General features: G+C 42.6%; 1 protein-coding gene across 11 annotated transcripts in view; it reads left to right on the top strand.

The window, feature by feature from the left end:
- The window catches only part of LOC115572556 (zonadhesin), a 60,174-nt gene that overhangs the window by 16,810 nt on the left and 20,745 nt on the right, over positions 1-22,619 (top strand). For 10 of the 11 annotated variants that reach the window (XR_003982105.1, XR_003982106.1, XM_030402756.1 and 7 more), the window contains 37 exons: positions 83-232; positions 854-1,033; positions 2,200-2,316; positions 2,880-3,029; positions 3,125-3,277; positions 3,519-3,728; positions 4,139-4,243; positions 4,855-4,999; positions 5,117-5,328; positions 5,483-5,701; positions 5,893-5,999; positions 6,969-7,122; positions 7,945-8,044; positions 8,273-8,445; positions 8,686-8,922; positions 9,078-9,265; positions 9,767-9,887; positions 10,221-10,371; positions 10,576-10,715; positions 11,367-11,513; positions 11,849-11,977; positions 12,394-12,549; positions 14,291-14,407; positions 14,506-14,667; positions 14,818-15,036; positions 15,314-15,484; positions 15,808-15,942; positions 17,393-17,608; positions 18,293-18,471; positions 19,044-19,146; positions 19,236-19,394; positions 19,526-19,688; positions 19,858-19,961; positions 20,042-20,221; positions 20,300-20,497; positions 20,864-21,043; positions 21,201-21,392. Coding sequence is in view for 9 of the 11 variants with exons in the window: in XM_030402756.1 (XP_030258616.1) it covers positions 83-232; positions 854-1,033; positions 2,200-2,316; positions 2,880-3,029; positions 3,125-3,277; positions 3,519-3,728; positions 4,139-4,243; positions 4,855-4,999; positions 5,117-5,328; positions 5,483-5,701; positions 5,893-5,999; positions 6,969-7,122; positions 7,945-8,044; positions 8,273-8,445; positions 8,686-8,922; positions 9,078-9,265; positions 9,767-9,887; positions 10,221-10,371; positions 10,576-10,715; positions 11,367-11,513; positions 11,849-11,977; positions 12,394-12,549; positions 14,291-14,407; positions 14,506-14,667; positions 14,818-15,036; positions 15,314-15,484; positions 15,808-15,942; positions 17,393-17,608; positions 18,293-18,471; positions 19,044-19,146; positions 19,236-19,394; positions 19,526-19,688; positions 19,858-19,961; positions 20,042-20,221; positions 20,300-20,497; positions 20,864-21,043; positions 21,201-21,392 (5,922 nt within the window). In the remaining 2 variants the exon portion in view is untranslated. The remainder of the gene's footprint in view (positions 1-82; positions 233-853; positions 1,034-2,199; positions 2,317-2,879; positions 3,030-3,124; positions 3,278-3,518; positions 3,729-4,138; positions 4,244-4,854; positions 5,000-5,116; positions 5,329-5,482; positions 5,702-5,892; positions 6,000-6,968; positions 7,123-7,944; positions 8,045-8,272; positions 8,446-8,685; positions 8,923-9,077; positions 9,266-9,766; positions 9,888-10,220; positions 10,372-10,575; positions 10,716-11,366; positions 11,514-11,848; positions 11,978-12,393; positions 12,550-14,290; positions 14,408-14,505; positions 14,668-14,817; positions 15,037-15,313; positions 15,485-15,807; positions 15,943-17,392; positions 17,609-18,292; positions 18,472-19,043; positions 19,147-19,235; positions 19,395-19,525; positions 19,689-19,857; positions 19,962-20,041; positions 20,222-20,299; positions 20,498-20,863; positions 21,044-21,200; positions 21,393-22,619) is intronic. The other variant, XM_030402783.1, reaches the window with a different exon arrangement.

Here is a 22,619-nt window from a genome sequence, read left to right as displayed (position 1 = left end):
GTGTTTCTTCATGAATTTATTGAAAAAACGTACATGCTACAAATACTACAAATACTGAAATCTGATTGCGTTGTACACCTAGGTACAAGGCATGCCACTCAGTTTCCCTGTCCTCGTGGATACTACAACCCCGAGCCTATGACTCAGAGTCTGGACAGCTGCTTGCCTTGTCCTCCAGGACACTACTGTGAGAAGGAGAGGCTGACCAAAGTGTCTGGAAAATGCAAGGCTGGTCAGTAACAGTGTCTTTGTTTATTTCTACCAAAGATACAATCACAGCAATAGTTTCTCAGTGTCAGGACTTTGTCCTCTGCACCAGCCTGTTTGTCTCCTGGGGCTGACAATCCAGTCCAAAGCAGTCTGGAAGACTTCGCGGTCAGGAACAAAGAGTGCACATTAAGCATGAAGCGCCACAACTCAACACCAGCCACATCAGTCATTACTTTAGTTCTCCTCCTCACTTTCACTCGCGCACTTCAGCACCAACCGCAGCTTTCAGATAATTCCCTGTGCATAATTCATGTATGTGCAAATGTGCAGAACAGCTTGGCTCCATATGCCACCACATAATGCCCACAAGTTTCATGCAGATATTTAAAAAAGTAGCTAGCTAGTTTGTTGGAGGTTTTTTCTTTTTTTTTTCTTCTCACCAATGACTCATCTCTCTCACCTTGCTCTGTATTGCTGCTCTGTGTGTGTGAGAAAGTCATCATGTGATGTCTGCAGTGATGCCTCTCTGTGTCAGCAGCAGCAGAGTGTTTGTGTATGACAGAAATAGACAGCAGTCAAAACATCAACGCATCACTTTTCATCGGCTCTCACTCTGTCTCCTGCTGTGTTTGTTTCCTCTCAGGTTGGTTCTGTGTGTCAGCAGCATGGAACTCTCAGCCTTTTGACCTGGACAATTACACAAATGCCAACTGTCTGTGTCCAGCTACCTCCACAGGGGGGCGCTGTCAGGTAGGCTTTTACTGCCCCTCAGGTAGCCAGGAGCCCCTGCCTTGTCCACCCGGAGCCTTCTGTAACATCTCAGGTATTTTGACATTGCTTATCAATACATGTTGGCCACAAATCCACAGTTTAAACAACACACGTCTAATATTTCCAGGTAACAAGGAAAATTATTAAACATATGATTTGTACAGTTTCACCTTGAAACAAAATGGATTGTTTGGAACATAAAGGAGGATAGATTAGAGTTTTACAAAGTGGTAATTTGTAATGTTGGCTCCCAAATGTCTCATTTGACTTTGAAGGTACTACGCTGATAGTAGTCTATAATATAATGGAAACATCATGCTGTCTGACCTCCTTATTATCAACTTGGTACACCATTAATGTCACCACGTTACCATTTTAAAACTATTACTCCAGTGTTACCATATAATTACTGAACTATGATGAAAAATTAAGCAGTTGAAATTGTAGATTTTTTTCGTAAAGTAAAGGCACATTAGAATCAACAAGAGGTCTAAGGCCAGACTTGTAATTTATAGTAATAAACAGCGATATATTAAAATGTATTTAAATGCATAGAAAGACACACTGTAATTAGAAACAATTGTGTAAGATGTTACTAATACATTTGAGTATATTGTCTGAAACAGCAACAATAGTTGGTTTATTTTGAAAAATAGTTGAAAAATATATTATGCCACATTTTACACCAAGAATATCAAATATGAATGTATTTATGTTGGATTATGATGATGGATATATGACAGGTGGACATAGGTAGATATATGACATTGGATTTCATTTGATTTGCGAAGATATTGTTTGTTTGTTCTGACCGCTAGATATATGATTAAAGCAACAACAAAACATAAAAGCAAAATCCAAAAATAAGTACAAACCAGGATAACACAAGGATACAGACAGTAAATGCAAAAATACACAAGTAGAAGACAGGACCAGGAAACAGATGTGCAACACAGCCGAACAAATGTAAGATTGAAGGAAAAAGGGTGAGGAAAAAGACAAAGACAGGAAGTGGAATGCAACACATGACACATGAGGACATAGTCTACAAAATAAAACATGAAACAACTATACCGTAAACCATGACGCTACTGTAAAAAACTTCTGCAAAATGGGATTTCAGTCCCAAGGCAATTTATACATAATATTTCTGGGCTACATCAATCAAATAATATTGACATATAACAAACAACAAATACTACTTGTATTCTTTGGAAGGTTTGGCTCTGCCGATGGGTCCCTGCTCCCCTGGTTATTACTGTGTTGGAGGAGCAGATAATGCCAGACCAACAGATGGAGAAACTGGCAGCATCTGTCCACCTGGGACATACTGTGGTAAGCCCTGAATTACCACCGTGTATCAATAGCTTGCCAACAAAGTTTTTAAGCCTCTTAATAGTTGAATAGTAAAGTGCCCGCTAGGGGTGGACAGAGACAATTTATAATCAAGTTTAATTGGAAAATATATTCATTTATTCATAATATCCCCATCATACATTAGTTTTTGGTGTGCAATGAAATAGTTAATCCACCAGTCTTAACATATCTCACTTTAAATTCAGCACAAGTTGTTTAAGCGAGAAGTCTTTAGCCTTAACATTTGGGGTACTCTCAAGATTCACTGGTGTCTTCTCTGTGCCAAGAGACATGCAAATTAGATAACCTGTAGACTCTAAAGCTATGACTCAGGTGGACCAGACACCCTGAATTACTCATGGGTATGCGTGTGAGTCATCTTGTTTCTATTTGTGTTGACCTGCGTAGAGTTACTCCACACTTTTCTCCCAAAGTATCCTGGTGTAAGTCTTCATGCCCTACAGCTCAGAATAGGACTGTGTACGTAAATGCGCTGAAAGATTAGGTGAATGAATGACTACTCGAAGTGTTTCTCTCCACAGTTGAGGGCTCAGGAGAGCCAGAGTTGTGTCCAGCTGGTACTTTCTCCCCCGTGCCAGGTCTGAGCAGTGAGGCTGGCTGTCAGCCCTGCGCCGCTGGGTTTTACTGCAGAGGAGCAGGACTCAGGGCTCCGACTGGACCCTGCAGCCAGGGTCAGTCCATACACTGTGTTAGATAGATTCTTTGCTCTGCTCCAACCTTGTGTCCATCCTTTCACACAGTATTGTGTCTCTTGTCACTTTGATAGGCTATTGGTGCCCTCCTGGTCAGACTGTGGCTACAGCTCTGCCATGTCCTTTGGGACACTTCTGCTCAGAGGGCAGTGCAGCTCCTGAGCCCTGCCCATCAGGGACCTATCAGGACAGAGAGAAACAGGCAGCCTGTTCTGTCTGTGAGGCAGGTAGGAGCCTCTCAGCAGACGCATATATTTATTTTCCTTTTTGAAAACATCTTATTTACCCTTGTGCCATTTCTGTTCTGCTGAACAGGCTGTAATGAAAGTAACTCTCAATAAACCCTTCACCCAACCCTTTTATTTACTGAAGTTAATGTCTTGTTCACATGCACATGTTCCATTTATGATACAGCACTTTGCAAGTTGAAAGAAAATGTGTTGAAATATGTGTTCCTCTTCTTTCAAGGTTACTACTGTGATATGAGACTAGCCAATGCCTCCTTGCTGAGGCCGTGCCCTAAAGGTCACTACTGCCCTGCAGGTACAGCTCTGCCCAACCAACACCCCTGCCCCAGAGGCTCCTTCAACCCGAGACAGCACGCACACAGCCTCACTGACTGCATGCATTGTCCTGCTGGACAATACTGTGCTTCTGTGGGACTGTCAGAGCCAACAGGTGAGATCTTCTCTTCTCTTCTCTTCTCTTCTCTTCTCTTCTCTTAACATACATAAAACTCTATTGGATAAAATCAAAATATACATTGCATTGCAAATAAACATTCTGCTAGCTAGACTCTGCTGCGGATAACTTTAAATTTACTGTATTTGCCTAGCTTTTTGAGAAACCAATCTCAGATGCTGATATCTTGAAAGCTAATTTGGGTGATCTAGTTGTTAAAGGAAAAGTAATTAACCCATTCAGTCGGGGACGTGGTTTAAAATGTAAAACAACAATTGAAAAAACAAAACAAAAAACAATTGGGATCAATTTGGGATCTCAGGACTTACAGTGACTTGGATAACACCAGACAAGATGTATTCTTTACTGTTTGATGATGATGTGTTGTGATATTCCTCCATCCACAGGACCATGCCATGCTGGTTACTGGTGCAGAGAGGGAGCATCCTCTCCCAGCCCACTGGATGGCCTCTCAGGCTCTCTGTGTCCTCCCGGTCAATACTGCCCCTCAGGTTACTGTCTTGTCCTTATGTAATAAGCAATCTACCACCAGCAGCTGCTTCAGTGTTGCTGTACTGTTAATACCTGAAATCTATCAAGTGGCAGGGGTCCACACTTTCAAAATAATGGTTTTCGTAACCCCGGTGCTGATGTAGCTTGTTTTACAGGCTAATGCAACCAAATTTATTCAGTGTGAGGCTATTAACATTCTACCATATTATGTTCAAGGGCTAAGATGTTTTATTCATACTAATTACCATTTGGTGGCCTCCAGGAAGTTCTGACAACATTTATCTTGTAACTTTTGATACCGCTTTCTTCAAATTAATTTGTACACTTGTTCTGTCTGACTTGGGGCGCTGACCCGTGCTTTAGAAAAGCTGCTTCAGGGTAAACTCTGCCTCGTCCTGAGTTGCTCAATGCTGCAAGCAGGAACTGGAGCTTTCACTTATTTTGTTGCACTAAAATTCTGCTCACAGTGTGTACAACAGTGTCACAGCATATTACATTGCCAAACCTAAAAACTACATTTTTCTTGTGGAATTATTTTTTTAGTTTAATACATACTCATATATACATGCTGTTTGCTGAAGTCGAAATGCAAGCTGTGTCATCTTTACAGGCACCACAGCCCCTGTGGCCTGCCCTGAAGGAAGCTGGTCAAACAGCTCAGGCCTGCGCGTCCAGGACGACTGTAAACCCTGTCTGGGAGGATTTTACTGCGACTCTGTTGGCCTCACTAAACCCACAGGACCCTGCAGAAGGGGGTAAACCAGACTCTCAGGAAACAAACATTATTTGTGCCCTCGTTATTATTTACTTTAAACTAACGAGTAAGTGCTTATCAGCTCTGTTTTATAGTTGTTTTGTTGTTTCTTATGCAGATATTACTGTGTGGAGGGAGCCATCACATCCACCCCTACTGATGGAGTTACAGGGGGACCATGTCCTGAGGGTTCCTACTGCCCAGAGGGAACAGTTCAACCTGTGCCCTGTGATCCAGGGACGTATGTTGCTGTGACACACGCTACTCAGTGCGAACCCTGTGTGCCAGGCTGGTACTGTGTGTCCGGCTCTCTGTACTTGTGTCCTGCAGGTCTGTGGTTTACTACTTTGTATACCCTTAAAACTATTTGGAAATTGAATTTGCTTTTGTATGCTAATTTCACGGAGTTATCACGTAACAAACTGAAACAAACTCTTCCTTCATATTCATGCATCTCCTTGTGTTTTTGTTCTGTGTCCTTCAGGCTTTTACTGCCCTGAAGGAACTGGATTTGACTTGAAGGGCTGTCCAGAGGGAACTTACGGTCCTGACCCCGGCTACTGGTCTGTCTCTCAGTGCAGGCAGTGTGACGGTGGCCATTACTGCTCTTCCATAAATGGCACAGCTGTCACTGGACCATGTCAGGAAGGATATTACTGCTCACTTGGAAACACCTCTCCACGACCTCTCTCGCAGGCTGCAGGTAAACAATCCTCTTCACCAGATGTGTGCTTCACGGTCACACATACAACAAGGTCTGAGCCCACCACACTGTTTCCTGCTAATATGTGAGAGAATCGAATTGTTTGCTGTATGATCATCTGTTGAGATGTGGAAGTATTTCTATTTTGAGATGGTTCACAAATGGCAGCTGTTCTCTGTGTCGCTCATCAGGAGAGGGAGGGCCATGTCCTGCTGGTCATTACTGCCCCCAGGCCACCGTCCATCCTCTGCCCTGTCCACGTGGGACATTCTCCAACCTGACCACATTAGTCTCCCAGGTTGCTTTGACTCAACACCACACCAATAAGTCTTCTTGACAATGATTGAGATAGAAGTCATTCCCCTCAAAATGAAGCCAGGATGGACTTTTTCTTTTTTACCCTGTTTATTGTCAACAAGAAAGACGAGATAAAAAAGAATTGTCATCAACTACATTTTCTGTTTTTCTCTGCATAATTCAAGATGTTTGTGCTATACAGCATATGGCACCAATAATCATGTTAATATAGGTACAGATAAAGTGCCATATATATTCATTCAGATCGCAGAAACAGCCAGTGGCATATCTGGCAAAATAAATCAGTTACTAGCAGGAATTCTATCCGTCTATCACCGTCAATGTGAGAAGAAAATGTTTTTTAAGTTTTAAAAATGTATTGGATTATTTCATGGTTTTATATGTTTTTCTTTATCTCTTTTTACCATTTATCTGTTATTTATTTCATTTTGTATATCGTATTGTTTTTGTTTTTTTAAAAGTCTTATATAAATTGTTTTTTCTTCTGTGTTTATGCCTTGACAAATGGTGAGAAAAGGTTTTGCCATAATAATCTTTCCAAGTTCCTTAAATATTTTTATTAAAAAAAGAAAAGATTGTGCTGGCATAACCTTTTTCAACTATTCTCAAGTCCTTAACACAGGAGAGAAAACTTTTTTCGATCTGACTTTACCACCAAAAAAGAAAAAGTCCTGTCTTGCCACTCTGGATCTCCAGACAGCATCGCATAGATGTCTATCACATTCTACTTTGAAAACAAGGATATGGTCAGCAGTCCTGCTACACAGTAACTTGCAGTGTTTTCTATCTCTTTCATTGTGACAGCTGATCAATATCTAATCCCCAATCAATATTTCAACGCGTGCACACCCTCTTTTTTCTTTCCGTTTTCTTACTGTCTCCTTCTCTCTCTGTCTTCCTCTCTGCCTTTTCCTTTTTCTCTCTTTGTCTCTTTCATTTCCCCTCTCAGGAGGATTGCCAGCCTTGTCTCCCTGGTTACTATTGTGATGCTGTGGGGCTCTCTGCGCCATCAGGTGAATGCTGGGAAGGTTTCTTCTGTCTGGAAGGTGCAGATCGTCCTGACCCTCCTTTGAGGGACAGACGGGGTGGACCATGCCCAAAAGGTGATCAGATCCCTGAGAATTTAGACATCTGCCTCCAGATTTGTTATTTTTTCATAGTCGTGGTTGCCTAGTGGGAGCACCTGACCCTGACCCCTAACCCAAATATCTTTTTAGAAAACTCGACTAAAACCTTTCAGGCATTTCTCCCTAAAAATATTTTGTCGAAGAGGTTGCAGCAGCATAGACGCTTGTAATGATCATGGAAGTATGGGAATTTTACAGGAGCACTAGCAGCAGTATGCCTCTATGATCCTCTTGCTCTTCAGCAACGACACCTTGCTGTGTGTCACTTTGATCATGATTGTAACACTACTATGAAGTAGATAGGCCACAATATGTAGTTTAGAGACTATTATAAATCAAAGACAAAACTGACAGAAGGGGGGACTTAGAGAAAGAGGCCTATTTATTGTCAGATAAAGTATCAATGAGTCACAACCTCTCTGCCCGTGCACTCCCCATTTTTTTCATTTAACCTAGTCAAAAGAAAATGCATGAAACAGTCAAAAGAAAAACACACTTTTGGGATGTGAAATGGCAGCAAAAAGCGATACCTTGCGTGGCATTGTAGGAAATTCATAAGAAAATGTGCATTTTGAAGTACATAATGAAGTTTAAAGTGTACATAATCTCAGAGCCAGCTTAGCGAACAGGTAAACAAACCAATCTTTCAAGTTATTAAGGCTAAACATAAGCAGCTGCTCTGCTGTCACTGGAAACTGAACCCCGTTCACTGTGGATTGCGCATGTGAGTGTGTGTGTTTGAGTGTATGTGAGCCTGACTGTGTGTCTCTTTCATGACTCTTGTTTTTACACAACCAGGTTATTACTGTTCCGAGGGCTCTGTGGCTCCTCAGCAGTGCCCCTTGGGAACCATCAGCACGGAAGACGGCCAAGCCAGCTGCAGCGCCTGTCCCCAGGGGTAAGCTCTTTTGTCAGCCACACGCAGTCATTCAGCGTCGTAAAACACATGCACTTCTTCTTAGACGAATATGATAGATTATGAAAGAACTGTATGCGTACAAAAAGTATTTTCTTTTGATGTGTACATGCTTAAGTAATTTTTTTCTCTCACATATACACATACAGACACAAGTGCATTCATGCCACTTTGATGAAAAGGATTCCTTCCTTTGTTTTGTCTGGATAGTTTTTATTGTCCTGGCAGACACAATGGCTCTCTGTCTAGAAGTTATGAATGTCCACTGGGTCATTACTGTCCGTCCGGGACCTGGTCCAAACACCAGTACCCGTGTCCAGCTGGGTCCATCAACCCCAACACTCGTATGGCAAAACTCCAGGACTGCTTGCCCTGCCCTCCAGGTCAAACATCACGCATCATTTACTGCAAATGATCATGAGTTCCTCTAAGGTTAAGTAGTTGAGTCAGGGTTAAGGCAGGCCTTGAAAGTAAAGTAGCTAAATTAATTAGATAAAGTCTGTGTCTCACCTGGGACTGCTAGAGTATACAGTTTCTTGTTTGACTTTCTTTGTTTTGCAGGGTCATTCAGGGTAACGTTCCAATCCACTGAGTTTCACAACCAATTTCTTCTATCGAACCAGGCTCCTTCTGTGAGTCCCCTGGGAAGAGTATTGCAACAGGCCAGTGTGGCGGTGGGTACTACTGCCTCTCTGGGGCCTGGTCACCCACACCGGAGGATGGAGGGGCAACAGGTGACAGATGTCCTGAAGGTCATTACTGTCCCCGGGGCTCCTCAGCTCCACTGCCGTGTCCCATAGGACATTACAGCAACGAAACCAGAAACAGTCATCTCTCCGACTGCAAGCCTTGTCCTCCAGGTTGGAACTAATTAAGCACCTTTAAAATACATTAATTATGTGTCTTCTTATCTGCCAGAAGATAAATCTTTTCATTACATAACTGAATTTATTGGCGGATAATCCCTTAGCACAATGCATGTGGCTGATTAACAGCATTCCCTTTGTTTTTGCAGGTCTCCTGTGTGTCACCAGAGGGCTCTCTTTCCCTTCTCATATCTGTTCAGCTGGCTCTTACTGTCCAGGCAGAGAGAACAACAGCCAGCAGGCCTCTGTACCCTGCTCACCTGGAAACATGTGCCCACCTGGATCGGAGAGACAGTTACCCTGTTCACCAGGCACCTACCAGGATTTACCTGGACAGGTGAGGAAGAGGCTCAGGGTTTCGAATTTGACCTGTGGCTCTTTGCTGCATGTCACCACCCCCTCGCTCAACCCATCTCCTGTCACTCTTCATCTGTTCCTTCAAATTAGGTTATGAAAAGCCAGATAAACCAACACACCGAGACCGATTAGTTTAGTTTTTTTAGGTTCCTATTAGCCTAAGAATTGTAACAGCTATTCTACAGAATAACCTTCAGTAGTTCTACAGTCTTACATGGTATATGGCTTCTGTAAAAGATGGGATTTTAATGTATCACAAGGCTGTGTTATTTTCACATTATACAGTAAAGGGAAGTTATGGCTCTCCTTCTGTTCCAGCATCTTTCACCAACATCTGTGTGCCTTGTATATACAGTTTGTAGTTTAGCTGTTATAATCTCCAACACAAGCACCTAAAGTGTCCATGTCTGCTGATATTACTGAACATCTGTAGCCTACTCATAAATTTGCATTTGTACTGTGCATAATTTCCCTTCCACAGGCAGAGTGTGTTAAATGTACAGCAGGATTCTACTGTGCTGGCTCAGTGGATGCTGACACTGGCCATGTGTCTGGGACTCACACTCCCATGCTGTGTCCTAGAGGACACTATTGCCCACCAGGTAGGATACAATACTGCAGCGGCTCAACACGTTCATGACTGTTAACAGACATCATGTTATCAGATGTAAATATATGTTCGACATACAGTAAGTGATGCTCCAGGCTCAGTCAGATTGATTAATTATAATAATGTTCTGAATTGCCTGAAAAATGTTGAGTAATACTGTTCGTGTTGTGAGCACTCATGAACAAGAGGCTGTAACAGTAAATGGCTTTCTAATTATGCAAATGGCCATTATAGCACATAATCAAGATAAGGATTGTCCTCACGAACTGCTCTGTGATGTTTAGTCCTGGACCATCTGTAGATTTTATGCGATATTTATCTACAGGAACGCAGTCTGGTGTAGCATTCCCATGCCCAGCTGGTGCCTTCAGCAGGCAGATGGGGTTGTCCAATAAGTCAGGCTGTGAGCTCTGCCCTCCAGGGAGATATTGCAGTTCCCCTGGACTGGCTGCTCCCACCGGGGTCTGCTCTCCTGGGTAAACACAGGCAGACCGAACACATACTACATCATGCTCACTGATAGACTGTGAAAGATATGACACCCTGTGTCTGTTTAATTCTGTCTCCCTTGTCTATAATTAAACCTCCCTCATACTCTGTCTCTGCCTCTGTCTTTCTCATCTATCACTTTCTACATCCCCCTCCCATCGTCTCTGTCCTCATCATCTCTCTGCTCCTAGTTACCTCTGTATCCACGGTTCTGCTTCTGCCCAGCCAGAGGAAGGCCCAACAGGAGGCCGCTGCTCTGCTGGGTCCTACTGCCCCCAGGGTACCAGCTATATGGTTCCCTGCCCTGCAGGCACCTTCAGCTCCATAGAAGGTGACCTACAATAATTACACAGAAACACTGTTGGTGACATTTGGACATAATGGGCTCACTTAACTGAAGTTATTGGCAGGGTTAAGTGCACATTCTTTTTTTTCTCTTTATTCACTGAAGCGAGACATAACAAATGAGACAAGCCAAGATACAACTAGGCACAATATGAAACATGACAGGATAAGCAGAAAATAAACATTACAGAAAAAGGCAGACATCAAAAAACAGGAAAACATACTGGGATGTTGGCGGTGTATATTGGAGAAATTTTGTGGCAGTTGGTGTGTGTGTGTGTGTGTGTGTGTGTGTGTGTGTTTGTGTGTGTGTGTGTGTGTTTGTGTGTGTGTGTGTGTGTTTGTGTGTGTGTGTATTAGGAAACAGCAAGGAGTAGTAGTTTAGAGGCACCAGAAAGGGAATATGGAAAAAAGTAAGATAGATTACAGTAAGTCTGAAAAAATGCAACAATCAATAAATACATAGATAAATGATTAGTAAATAAGTATTAATTTAGTAATTAATAATACCATGTTGAGTTTTCCTGCCAAGGAAACTGGTATTATTAATGAAGACGGGTTATTTCACTTGACTCTAATAAATGCCACATTTTATCATTTAGATCAAACACATGAGTTGTTTGTTTTGCTCTTCCAGGGGCAGTTTCTATAGAAGTATGCCAGCCCTGTTTGCCCGGCCATTACTGTGCTGAGGTTGGCCTTTCCTTCCCATCGGGGCCATGCAACCCAGGCTTCTACTGCACAGAGGGATCCAGAATGGCCACACCTTGGGGTAACACCACAGGTAACAGCCTGATTGTTATTGCCCTTTACAGAGTGGTAATAAATGCATGGCATCTCGCACAACGACGAATTTTAGAAAGGGTAAAATTGCGCAGGGTAATCTGCAGAAGCCTTAGAAATACTGTGTGTGCACCATTTCCTCTCAATGCTCTCCTGTTTTTTTCCACGGCCTTTGACTCCACAGTGCTGCAGGGGTCTCCACAGAACATTAATCAGTCCCCACTGCTTTCTCTTTGCAGTATTTTTCTCCCAGGGATCGCACAAAATGGCTTTGGCCTTTTGGTTCACTCACTAAACTAATGAGTAATGACATCCAATAAAGGTCTATTGTCTCAGTTACAGGAGATACCACATCTCCATCCCCACATCTTGCTGATTCAACCCCGGGTCAGGTCCACGGTGATGTGTGTCCTGCAGGCCACTACTGTCCTGAAGGGAGTGCAAAGCCAAGCCCCTGTCCTCCAGGTAGAAAATCAACACACTCTGAGGGAAGTGATAATTATTTCTGTTATCATGAACATTTTGCTAAACAGAAATCTATAAGTCCCTTTTTATTTCCTTGAATGAGCTACAGTGTGTGTCTGACCTCTTTTTATTACACTGCCACCAAAGGTGGAGCCACAGAGCCCCCAGAGGTGCAGTATAATGACTTAATGTACCCAGAACTTTAGAGGAGGTTGTAAAACTTAATGGGAGTCCAATAAAACTGTCATAATGGTCGGCTAGCTACTTAACCAAGTGAGTAAATGATTCAATCTATAGTACGCATAGCTGACGCTGTTACAGCATGCAATTTCTTTTCCTGTGTGTGTGTGAGCGAGAGATAAAAAGAAGAAGAGTCTGTGTTATTTTTACTCACACAATTTATCTGCACCATGTAGGTACTTTCTTGGGGAGGTCTGCAGCTGAGTCTGAGGCCGACTGTGAAGCTTGTTACCCGGGTTCTTACTGCCCCTCATCGGGTCAGACCTCTGTCGACCTCCTCTGTCCGCCGGGCTGGTTCTGTCCGTCGGGATCAGTGTCTGGACATCAGCCAGGTACAGCACACATCATCAGGGGTCAGCTCAGGTTTAACCAAGGTAGTCTTTGCACTTCATCATTTTCTTCTTTTAACGGGATGTCTGATCATGTACAGACATTGTAAGACTGATTTCAAAACAGTCCTGCTCACATGATGAGACAGGTTCATAAGGTCAAGCTAAATCTTAATTCAGTCACTGTATAAGCAACTTCACATACGAACGATGTTGCACATTTATTCTTAAATAGGATGGCGAAAATAGATATAAAATACATGTTAAAGTTGCTTTTTGAAAGTGTACACTTCTAATTGATCTAAAATGCATGTTTGATTCTTTTATATCTTATTAGTAACAAAACTTTTACTTATGTCAAAGAGTTCACCTCAAACAAGCAGTTCGAGTCCAAGATTCGCTGTTTTGTAGACATTAGAGAGGCTAACAAAGCAACATGGTACATAAAATAACTTTGGCAGAAACGTCAGCGACATCAGATCATTATGTTCGGTCTCTGGTCTTTGTTGTTGTCCTATGAAAACCATGTATGTCTAAATTATCAACTTTTCAGGAACTTAGAAAATGATGTCTGTGACAAAGCATTCTCTGATAAGTGAATTACTTTTTTATGTATTCATTTAGCTTAAGAAATAATTGATTTTCTTCACCAAAGTTCATCTAAAAGTCTAAAAAATTACCACAATGAACACTGGAGATTTGTGGTTTTCATTGGGCTTCTACTGTGTCCTTTATTATCACTTCTCTTCCTCATTGTTGATAGAGATAGTTTGAAATATGTGGTTAAAACTTAACTTAGATTGAACACATTTGATGATGCTGCTGTTTAACCACCAACATGTAAAGCTTTGACCAGTGATTGTGACTTCAATATGCTACTTTTAAGGTAGCCTGTAGAGTTTTTGACCACTAATAGCGCTGTGGAGCAATGATTTTATGAGGTGGTTTGTTTTTTATTATACATGTGCACAACGTTGCAATACACATTCTTGCCACTGCCTCCACACCGATCTACAGATTAGGACAATGCACCAGCAGTTTGCCAACAGAGGCAGTGAGGAAGAATTGTGCTATCAAGTAGTCATGGATGTTAACAATGCAAGTTTACATTTTTTACAAGACATTGGCTATGCAAATGTTTTGTTATGAGAGAAATACATTCATCACGTTTATTAGCAACACTGAATAAAATATTACCATCACCTCCATGTTTGGCACCTTTGAGGTCTCTTCAATGAGGTGTTTGCAGGATTTTTTTCTGCTCCATAAATATACAAACCATACTCGACATGTATCAGGGAGGTGATTTTATGACTCATATGAGCTTTCCTCCTCCTCTTATATTACATGAGCACTTAGAGATTCTCTGAAAGACATCACCGTCACCTCTTCGCCTTTGATCCAGAAGACGTTTTGCTAATTTGAGCATTAAATGGCCCAGAACACATAAAGAGTCTCCAGCTCGTCGCTGTCAGATCATGGCACCTACTGCGTAGCCTCCTTTCTCTTCTCCTTGCCTCCCAAAGGATTTCCATACAGGATGAGTGCTGCTCAGAATCACGCTCTTCTTCGTCGCTTTGTTTCCATGGCACCACACATGGTAGCCATGCTTCCTCTCGTGGATAATTGCCACATCAATAAAATGACATGTCACATTAGTTTTCTACGCACATTGCTCTTGTTCCTGTTGTTAACAAGGAGAGGCACCAGATGATGGTTTGAACTTTATCTGGCCGTGTCTCAGGACATCTGTGCCCACCTGGCCATGCGTGCCCTCATGGTAGTGCTGAGCCGGCCATCTGTATCCACGGCACTTTTCAATCTTCATCCGGGCGATCCACTTGCAACACCTGCCCACCAGGTAATTAAAAAAAAAACATCGGTGCACTCACACGTATTCACTGAGGAAGCAAAGGTGATTAAAGCTTATTCTAAAATGTGATACACCACCTTACCCAGGTTTCTACTGCATGGAGGGTTCATCTGTGGCATCCCCGTGTCCAACTGGCAGCATCAGCGCTTTATCCGGCAGGACGTCCCTGACCGACTGCTCCCCCTGCCCCTCCGGCTCCTTCTGTAATAGCAGTGCACTGAAAGAGCCGTCTGGACCCTGCAGCCCAGGTCTGACCGTCCAGCTTCAAAATGGGAAATGATGACTGTCTTGATCTAAAAGAGTGTCTTTTCCGCTACTGAATAACATGGTTCAATTACTCTGCATTACAAATGCTGCAGTGTTTTCTGTGAGAAATCTAACTGAATCGTCTATCACAGGATATTTCTGTTCCCTGGGGTCCTCCGAGGCTTCTCCTTTCTCCCAGCCGTACGGAGATGTTTGTCCCATGGGGCACTTCTGTCCTCAGGGAAGTGGGTCGCCCAGATCCTGTCCTGTTGGCAGCTTCCTCCCAGAGCCTGGAGCTTCCTCTCCCTCTCACTGCCATCCTTGCCCCCCAGGGAAATACTGCCTCACTGCTGGAGGCTCACAGCCGACAGGTGGGGGATTTCACCAGGTTTCCCATTAGTCAAGGACATGCTTAGTGAGCATAGAGGGCCAATTGTGTAAAATCTACATCTCATGTTTCAGTTGTACACATCACATTAGCATGTTCCCAAACCCCTGAATGGCTGCCTGCGTTAACAAGATCATAGGATCTTGTTATAATTAATGTAGTGAATCTACATGACGGTTCATGTCTGATTGTCAAGCGAGGATCACATATAATGAACTAATTCATTCTTGCAACCCTTTTCCTTAATCTCCCTGTGTTAGGTCTGTGTTCTGCAGGTTTCTTCTGCTCTGGAGGAGCCGGTAGCCCAACACCCCGAGCCAATTCCTCTCTGTTCAGCTGTCTTTGTGAGGTACTAGAGGCGTATACCACAAAGACAGGCGCAGCCTTCTGGATGCACAATCTGTCCTGCATCAGTAACTCCAGTAATCCTGGTAAAATATGGGTTTCTCCAGTTTGTAATAACACAATAAATACTTCCAGTAAAAGGGCAGTACATCAGTTTCTTCAAAGCCTTACTTGTTGTGATAAATGTCCCACAAAGCACTGGCTTTTTAGTTTGACCTTCCCTTAAAGTATTCTACAATGAATCAGTGCCTTACAGTGTTACGTTGTTTAAAGATGTTGTTCCCTTGGAAGTCAAAACCGTTAAATCAGCATGTAGGAAGAGAAGAGTGGCTCCACTTTGGTTTCTTGTCTGCAAGACACAGACATTAACTCAGACATCTTTCATGCCTTATCATCCGTTCTATTACAGGCGGGGACGCGACCTGGATCGAAATGGTAGCGGCGCCACAGGCAGATTCAGACCATATTGTGACTCACCCACCGCCACGTCTCAAGAGTTCACATTACGCCTGTTCCACCTACAGAGGGGATATATGCCCCAGGGGTGGGTAAATCCTGACAGTGAACTTGTGCACTCAATGTTAAACTTTGATCATTCCCTCAGGCTCACGTGTTATCTTCCTTGCTCATGACACGGCAGTCCTACTTGCTGTAATTGTTGTGACATCTGACTGATTTCATCTGTGTGTCTCATATTCCAGCTATAATAGACTGTCGCTTTATCTTGGTTTTATTTCGACACTCTTTAAATGTACTACAAGTAACTTTTAACTGGTTATGAAACAGGGTTACTCAATCTAGTGCTGATGCCTCTATTCGACCTACATACACAAACGAGGCCACTAGTGAGAAGATTCCTATATCATAATTATAGAATCATAATCATAATTATCATAATTAGAATCAGTAATGCTTGTCTCCAGGTTGGATAAGTCATAAAATGACTGCTATTTTTGCTGAGGATGAATTGAGGCATCTCACAGCCTGAGGAAAGACGCTGCTCTGTAGTCTGGTGGTATGGCACTAAAACAAAATTAATTTGGTTTCAGCCTCATCATGTTACAGTTGTTAATCTTACACAAATAAATACATTAAAACTTACTGCTCGCTTGCATCCTGCTAACAGCTGTGTTTAGAAAAGAAATATAAAAAATGTGTGGGCTTGCTCCCACACTTCTCAGACCTATTGGTTCTTTGACAAATATGTGCTCTCGCCAGATCAAGATCTCAAGATCTCAAGATCTCAAGCCAGAATCAAAAAGAAATAAAAAGGTTTCCTGTCAGAGAAAACAATGACTGGAACCTGGTCTAAAGCTCCTGAGTGGTGGCGTTATTCAGGTAACTCCCTGTCTGGACTGCTAGTTGCATGGCTAACAGAGCTTATAAGCTCATAGCCGCTACAGCTAGCGTCTATTCTAACAATATCCTGCCCTCTAATTGTCTTGAGTCTGAATCCTGGTGTTCAGTTCCAACACAGTGCTCCTTTAAGTCAAGAACTACAGAAAAGGCTTTGCCAATCATTGTACTGTCAATCAGTGATGGCAGCACAAGGTAATCGCTGATGGTTATGCAACAAACATTCTAAAGCAATTAAACCCTTGAAGGTTCGAATTCCCTCTATTTGAAGACCTAAGAGCAGAACTGCTTGAGTTCGACTTCCCCCTTGAGGAGGCTGGAGGTGGTTGGGAGGTGATGCACATTAAACAGCAGCACTGAAATAGCAGCTTATGTCAAACCAGTAAGGAGCAGGTTTAAACTTCTGGCAGCAAAGTAATTACAGCCTGCTGGAACATAAAAAAAATGTGAAGGGTTTACTGTAAATAGAAGAAGCTGCAATAAGGAGTGTGGGAATAAAAAGTTAAGAGAAAAAGTTTAGAGAAAATCCTGTTACTCCAGAGGGAGCATGTGCATGAGAACAGTAATCCTCCTGATTGGACTTTTTGCCTCGCTGACGTTGATTAATCTCAGTGATACATTTTTTGGCTACTTTTCAGGTTTCTATTGCCCTCTTGGTTCTGCCTATCCCCAGCCCTGTGAGGCTGGCTCTTACTGTAACCAGACTGGATTAGACGCCCCGGCAGGGCCCTGTGCTGCAGGATATTTCTGCCCAAAAGGCTCCTTTGACCCCCATACCACCTCTTGCCCCACTGGACACTACTGCCCCCTTGGAACTCCTCTTCCTCTGCCCTGCCCTCTTGGAACCATAAAAAGTGAGAAAATTGCTCTTTGGCATTACAGCTGTAATTGTTCGATTCATCTAAAAATCAAATGTATTGTTCATTTTTGTGAACAGTTTAATTGTCTTGAGGTTCTGCTTGTCCTGCGTGTCTTCTCTTCCATTGAATAGAGAAGTCAGTAATCCCGTCCTCTTTTCCCAATCATGAATTAATGATGAATGAATGAATCAGGCACAATAGTAAAGTGAGAGATACAACTCCTAATCCTCTTTGTTGCACGCATTGTCAGTTTTTCTCACCAATGTCCCCACACAACTGGTGTCTATCTTTGGAGTTCAGTCATGCGGAGAAATGTGAAAACTTCCATCGAAGCCCCCTTTTTCTCTCCCCTGGGCTCCTATGAATAATTTCAGTCACGAGGAGGTAAAATCGTGTAATTGTATTCTTGTCTCGCGGCGGACAACTAGAATCCTATTAGAATGTGCTGTAGCTCTTTTGTACGTTTATGAATTAGAGAGCGGATGAGGGAATAGGTATGTACTTTGCATCGCATTAGCATTGTTATCTATTTTAATGTTTCATTACGCCAACTTATGAAGGAATTCGGTGATTATTTTGCGAGTCAGCAAACACTGTGTATAGATAAAACACCGAGCAAAGTAAATCAATCTGTGAATTCATTTCATACTGATGTGTCTATTGTGTGCTTAACACTAGGTTCCCTCGGTGGATCCACGGTTGAGGCTTGCCAGCAGTGTCCCGCGGGTCACTACTGCCACCACAGAGGAAGAGCTGAGCCAAGTGGCCAGTGTGCAGAAGGCTACTACTGTCCTGAGGGCCAGAGCTCAGAGAGACCGCAGCAACATATCTGCTCAGTAGGACATTGTTGTGAGAAGGTCAGCTGTCCAGTATGAGTCCTCAAGCTATTGTCGGTCATCAGTGCTGAATATTGCATGTCTCAGCATGAGTCTTCCTCCTCAGTCTGTCACGAAAAGTGCATCACTGCATAAAATAAGCAGTGTTGTAAGAAGTATTCAAATATTTGATCGCAAAATAACTTTTCAAACTAACTTTTAAAGGATTAGCATTAAAATATTGGATTAAAATTGTGTATTTGTCTGACTCAGCACTGATGCATCATGCAATCTTCAAGGTAAATAGTAACTAAAGTAATCAAAGAAATGTAGAGGAGCAAAATATTTGCCTCCTAACAAATTACTCAACTACTCAAGTAAAGTACTATTACCTGAGTGCCTTTACTTGAGTAAATGTACTTTACTCAAACATTCTACATTCCATCACTGACTGAAAGTCAGTTGATGTTCTCTTCCTGTTTTTCCCGACGGTCTCTCTCCCCTTACGTTGATGCGTCTGTCTCTGTCTCATTGTTGCACCATGATTACGCCTGATGATGCATGTTACTCCCCTGATATGAAATCTAAAAAAATAAATTTAACTGTCGCTCCAGGGCAGCGCCAGACCGACAGCCTGTCTCCCAGGCAGCTACCAGTCCAGGCAAGGCCAGGGCAACTGCGAGACATGCCCTGCTGGTTTCTATTGTCAACATCAAGGTAACGCCGATGGGCTGGATAATCGCCGGATAACAAAGCATTGAGCAGCTCTAAACATAAACGTATTCTACACCGTGTCTGCACATCAGGAATGACGCTTCCACTGCCATGTGAAAGAGGATTTTACTGTCCCAGCGGAGCAGCAAGTCAACAACCATGTCCAGCAGGGACCTATGGAAACATGTCAGGATTGATTGAAGAGTGGCAGTGCTCACTGTGTGACGTTGGGATGTACTGTAAAGAACCAGGTACAATAAATCCTCTCACTCCATATCAGTTTTTTATTACGTATGTGTATCACAGATATCTATCTTTCTCTGTTTTTTGGTGTAATCCAGAAACAATTAGAGGGAAATGGCTGCTCTGTTATTTCTTTAAGGAAGGACTTTCCCCACTGGGCCATGTGCTGCAGGCTTTGTTTGTGTAGGGGGAGCTGCTGAACCTTCACCACTAGACAGATTGACTGGATTCCCATGTCCTCCGGGCTTTTTCTGCTCTCTGGGGACTTCAGTACCAAAACCATGCCCAAAAGGAACATTCAGGTGCTTATCCTGCATTATGTCTGTTTACTATTTCATCTTCCTCTATTAATAGCTGTGCAATATATCAATAGATGGTGGTGTGGGGATATGGCACAATTGTTGTCTTTTTCTGTTTTTAAAGGCTGCATTACAGTAACGTGATGTAAAAAATGTTCACCTCTCTGGACAGTGAGCAGAGCGGGCTTGTGGATAAGTCTCAGTGTCGCAGCTGCAGTCCTGGCTTCTACTGTTCAGGGACAGGCCTCTTCGCCGTCTCTGGACCCTGCCTGCCAGGTCAGAAATAGGACAGATGATTTCAGCTAATGTGAAAATGATGCTTTTTCAAACATTTTATTGGAAGTGCTTCTCCCCAGGTTTCTACTGTCTAGAGGGATCCAAGACTGCCACTCCAATGTCAAGTGTATCTGGAGGTGTTTGTCCAGCAGGCCACTACTGCACAGAGGGCAGCAGCGTGCCATCACCCTGCCCAGCTGGCTCGTACCAAAATGAGACTGGAGGGAAAGGCAGAGATGACTGCAAGCCGTGCCCGTTTGGTAAACAAGAAGCCGTACTGTATGACCTGAGCTCTGTGCTATCGGGAGATGTCCTCACTGACTGAATGTCTTTGCCAGGCTGGTTCCAGGATTTATCGGGTCAGACAGAGTGTAATCCCTGTCCTCCTGGGTTCCACTGCCAGTCACTGAGTTCCAGCCCCACCAGCCCTCTGCCCTGCCCAGCTGGCTACATCTGTCCCAGGGAGAGTCCGGACAGACAACCTCTCCCCTGCCCCAAAGGCACCTACAGTCCCAATCAGGGTCTCACCACCACAGGTAAAAAGCCAAAAAAACATGTGAATTTCCTTGTGCTGTTGTTTGGCTTTTTTTGCTGACTGAGAAGGAGAATTAATTGCTTGTTAGGGCAAGTGTTTCGTTTTGGAACAGTGAACTACTGATTATTCAAATCCAATTTTCCTTTCTAATCTGCATTAATAAGAAAAGTTTGAAAAACCTACGAAACAAAACAAAAAAAGGACCCTCATTTTTCTTCAAATGATCCTCCTTAAGTTATTTTGCTCCCAGACTTGGACACTTGTAGCAGTGTGCAACCATCTGAGACACTTGATGATTGATCTCACCTGGCAGGTAGCTTGTTTTGCTGCTTGGACTGAGGTCAAAGCTGTCCATCTGTGTTTGCAGGTGAGTGCCTGGCGTGTCCAGCGGGTCAGTTCTGTGGGTCTGAAGGTTTGGTCGAGCCGTCAGGAGTGTGTGCTGCCGGGTTTCTTTGTCTGATGGGTGCCACGGTGCCCAACCCGACTGACAACAGAACTGGTTCTCTCTGTCCGCCTGGAGTTTTCTGCCGACAGGGGCAGAGAGCAGGTAGATGGAATAAAAGAGTCCTTGAGTGATATTGAGTAATGTGTAGGTTTTTCCAGTGAGTTTCCATTTGTTTTAATGCAATTTTGTGCTGATTTGATTTATTTTTAAAGTTAGTATCCTCCACAAAAATGTGTTGTTTTTCATTTTTGTGCCAAAGGAGATTGCTTGGCAGGGTTTTACTGTGACTGGGGATCCAGCAGAGCAGATGAGGCTCTGTGCCCAGCTGGGTTTTTCTGCCCCAGTGGAACACCAGTCCCCATGCCTTGTCCTGCAGGAACATTCAGCTCTGAAACAGGCAACATGCATCAAGACAACTGCACCACCTGTACTCCTGGATACTACTGTAATGGTAGGAAACATTGTCCTTAAGTAATCATACACATGATGAGCTAGATAATCTTCAACAACAGAGGATACTATGGAGATGATTAATTATTTTCCAGTAGTAATCATACAAAATGATAGAATACTGCACATTACTTTTGCTCAGTATCACATTTTATTGATCATACTAAGTTATTCTCCGTTCTTTTACTAACTGTCACTGACAATCTGTCAAGATGTATAGAACATATAAGAAAAGAAAAACAGGAAATGTTATGGAAGTCCTAAGGGGCTAAAGAGATCTTTTTTTGAGTCTAATCTAAAATAGAAAAATTCTCTCCTCTGTTTATGACTTAAAAATTGCTGGAAAAAAGGATTGGACAGGATCCTCTTTCAAAGTTCTTTCATTTTTATTTTATCTGTGAAAATATATTTTTTTCGCACAGATTTCACTTTATTTTTATTCAATTGCACTGAATTGCAAAAGAATTAGTTTGTTTGTAGTTTATTATTATTATTATTATTATTATTATTATTATTATTTTTGTTATTATTTATTTAGGATGATTATCCTTGCTAAACCTTTTTTTCACCAGTTCTCAAATCATAAACATAGAAGAGAAAAAAAAAGAGAGAACATTTGAAAATAAATCACTTCCCCCTCAAGGCTTCCACGAAAAGGTGAGGCACCATGCCACATAATTAAATCTACTTGCAAGAATGTTGCCAGAAATTGATTATTTAATGAATGAAAATAACAGTGTTTCATGGGACATTCAAAATCATGTCATCACACAAACTACATGTATTGAGTGTACCATAAATAAAGGTCATAAGGGTATGTAAAATAGCCAAATTCCTTGGAGCATGACATGCCATGGAATCTCATTATTCAGTTCTCTCTGGGAGATAAACTTTGCAAAGTAAATTTCCAGTGTACTAAGCGTATTCAGACAAAGTTAGCATGCAGATCAGGTACATGAGGTTCACCGCTATGATCACAGACATGTCAAAAGGACACAGATCATTGTCTGGCTACTGTAGCTGCTGAATGTTAACGAGCCCCATATGTTCAGCTCTTAATGAGAACAACAAATTGGCTGAGGTTCTATTGGGATTGTCGAAAGTCATACTGGGAAGCGCATGCTTTCTCTAATTGAAGCAGAGCTGAGACATCTCGGATAAAATGGCCACGGCTAATTTAGGTGACACCTCGCTTTATCTCAGACAATCTAACTGACAACTGATTTCA

The sequence above is a fragment of the Sparus aurata genome, chromosome 2 (assembly GCF_900880675.1).
Source record: "Sparus aurata chromosome 2, fSpaAur1.1, whole genome shotgun sequence".
Classification (NCBI taxonomy): Eukaryota; Metazoa; Chordata; class Actinopteri; order Spariformes; family Sparidae; genus Sparus; species Sparus aurata.
This window is presented reverse-complemented; position numbering and strand designations above follow the sequence as displayed.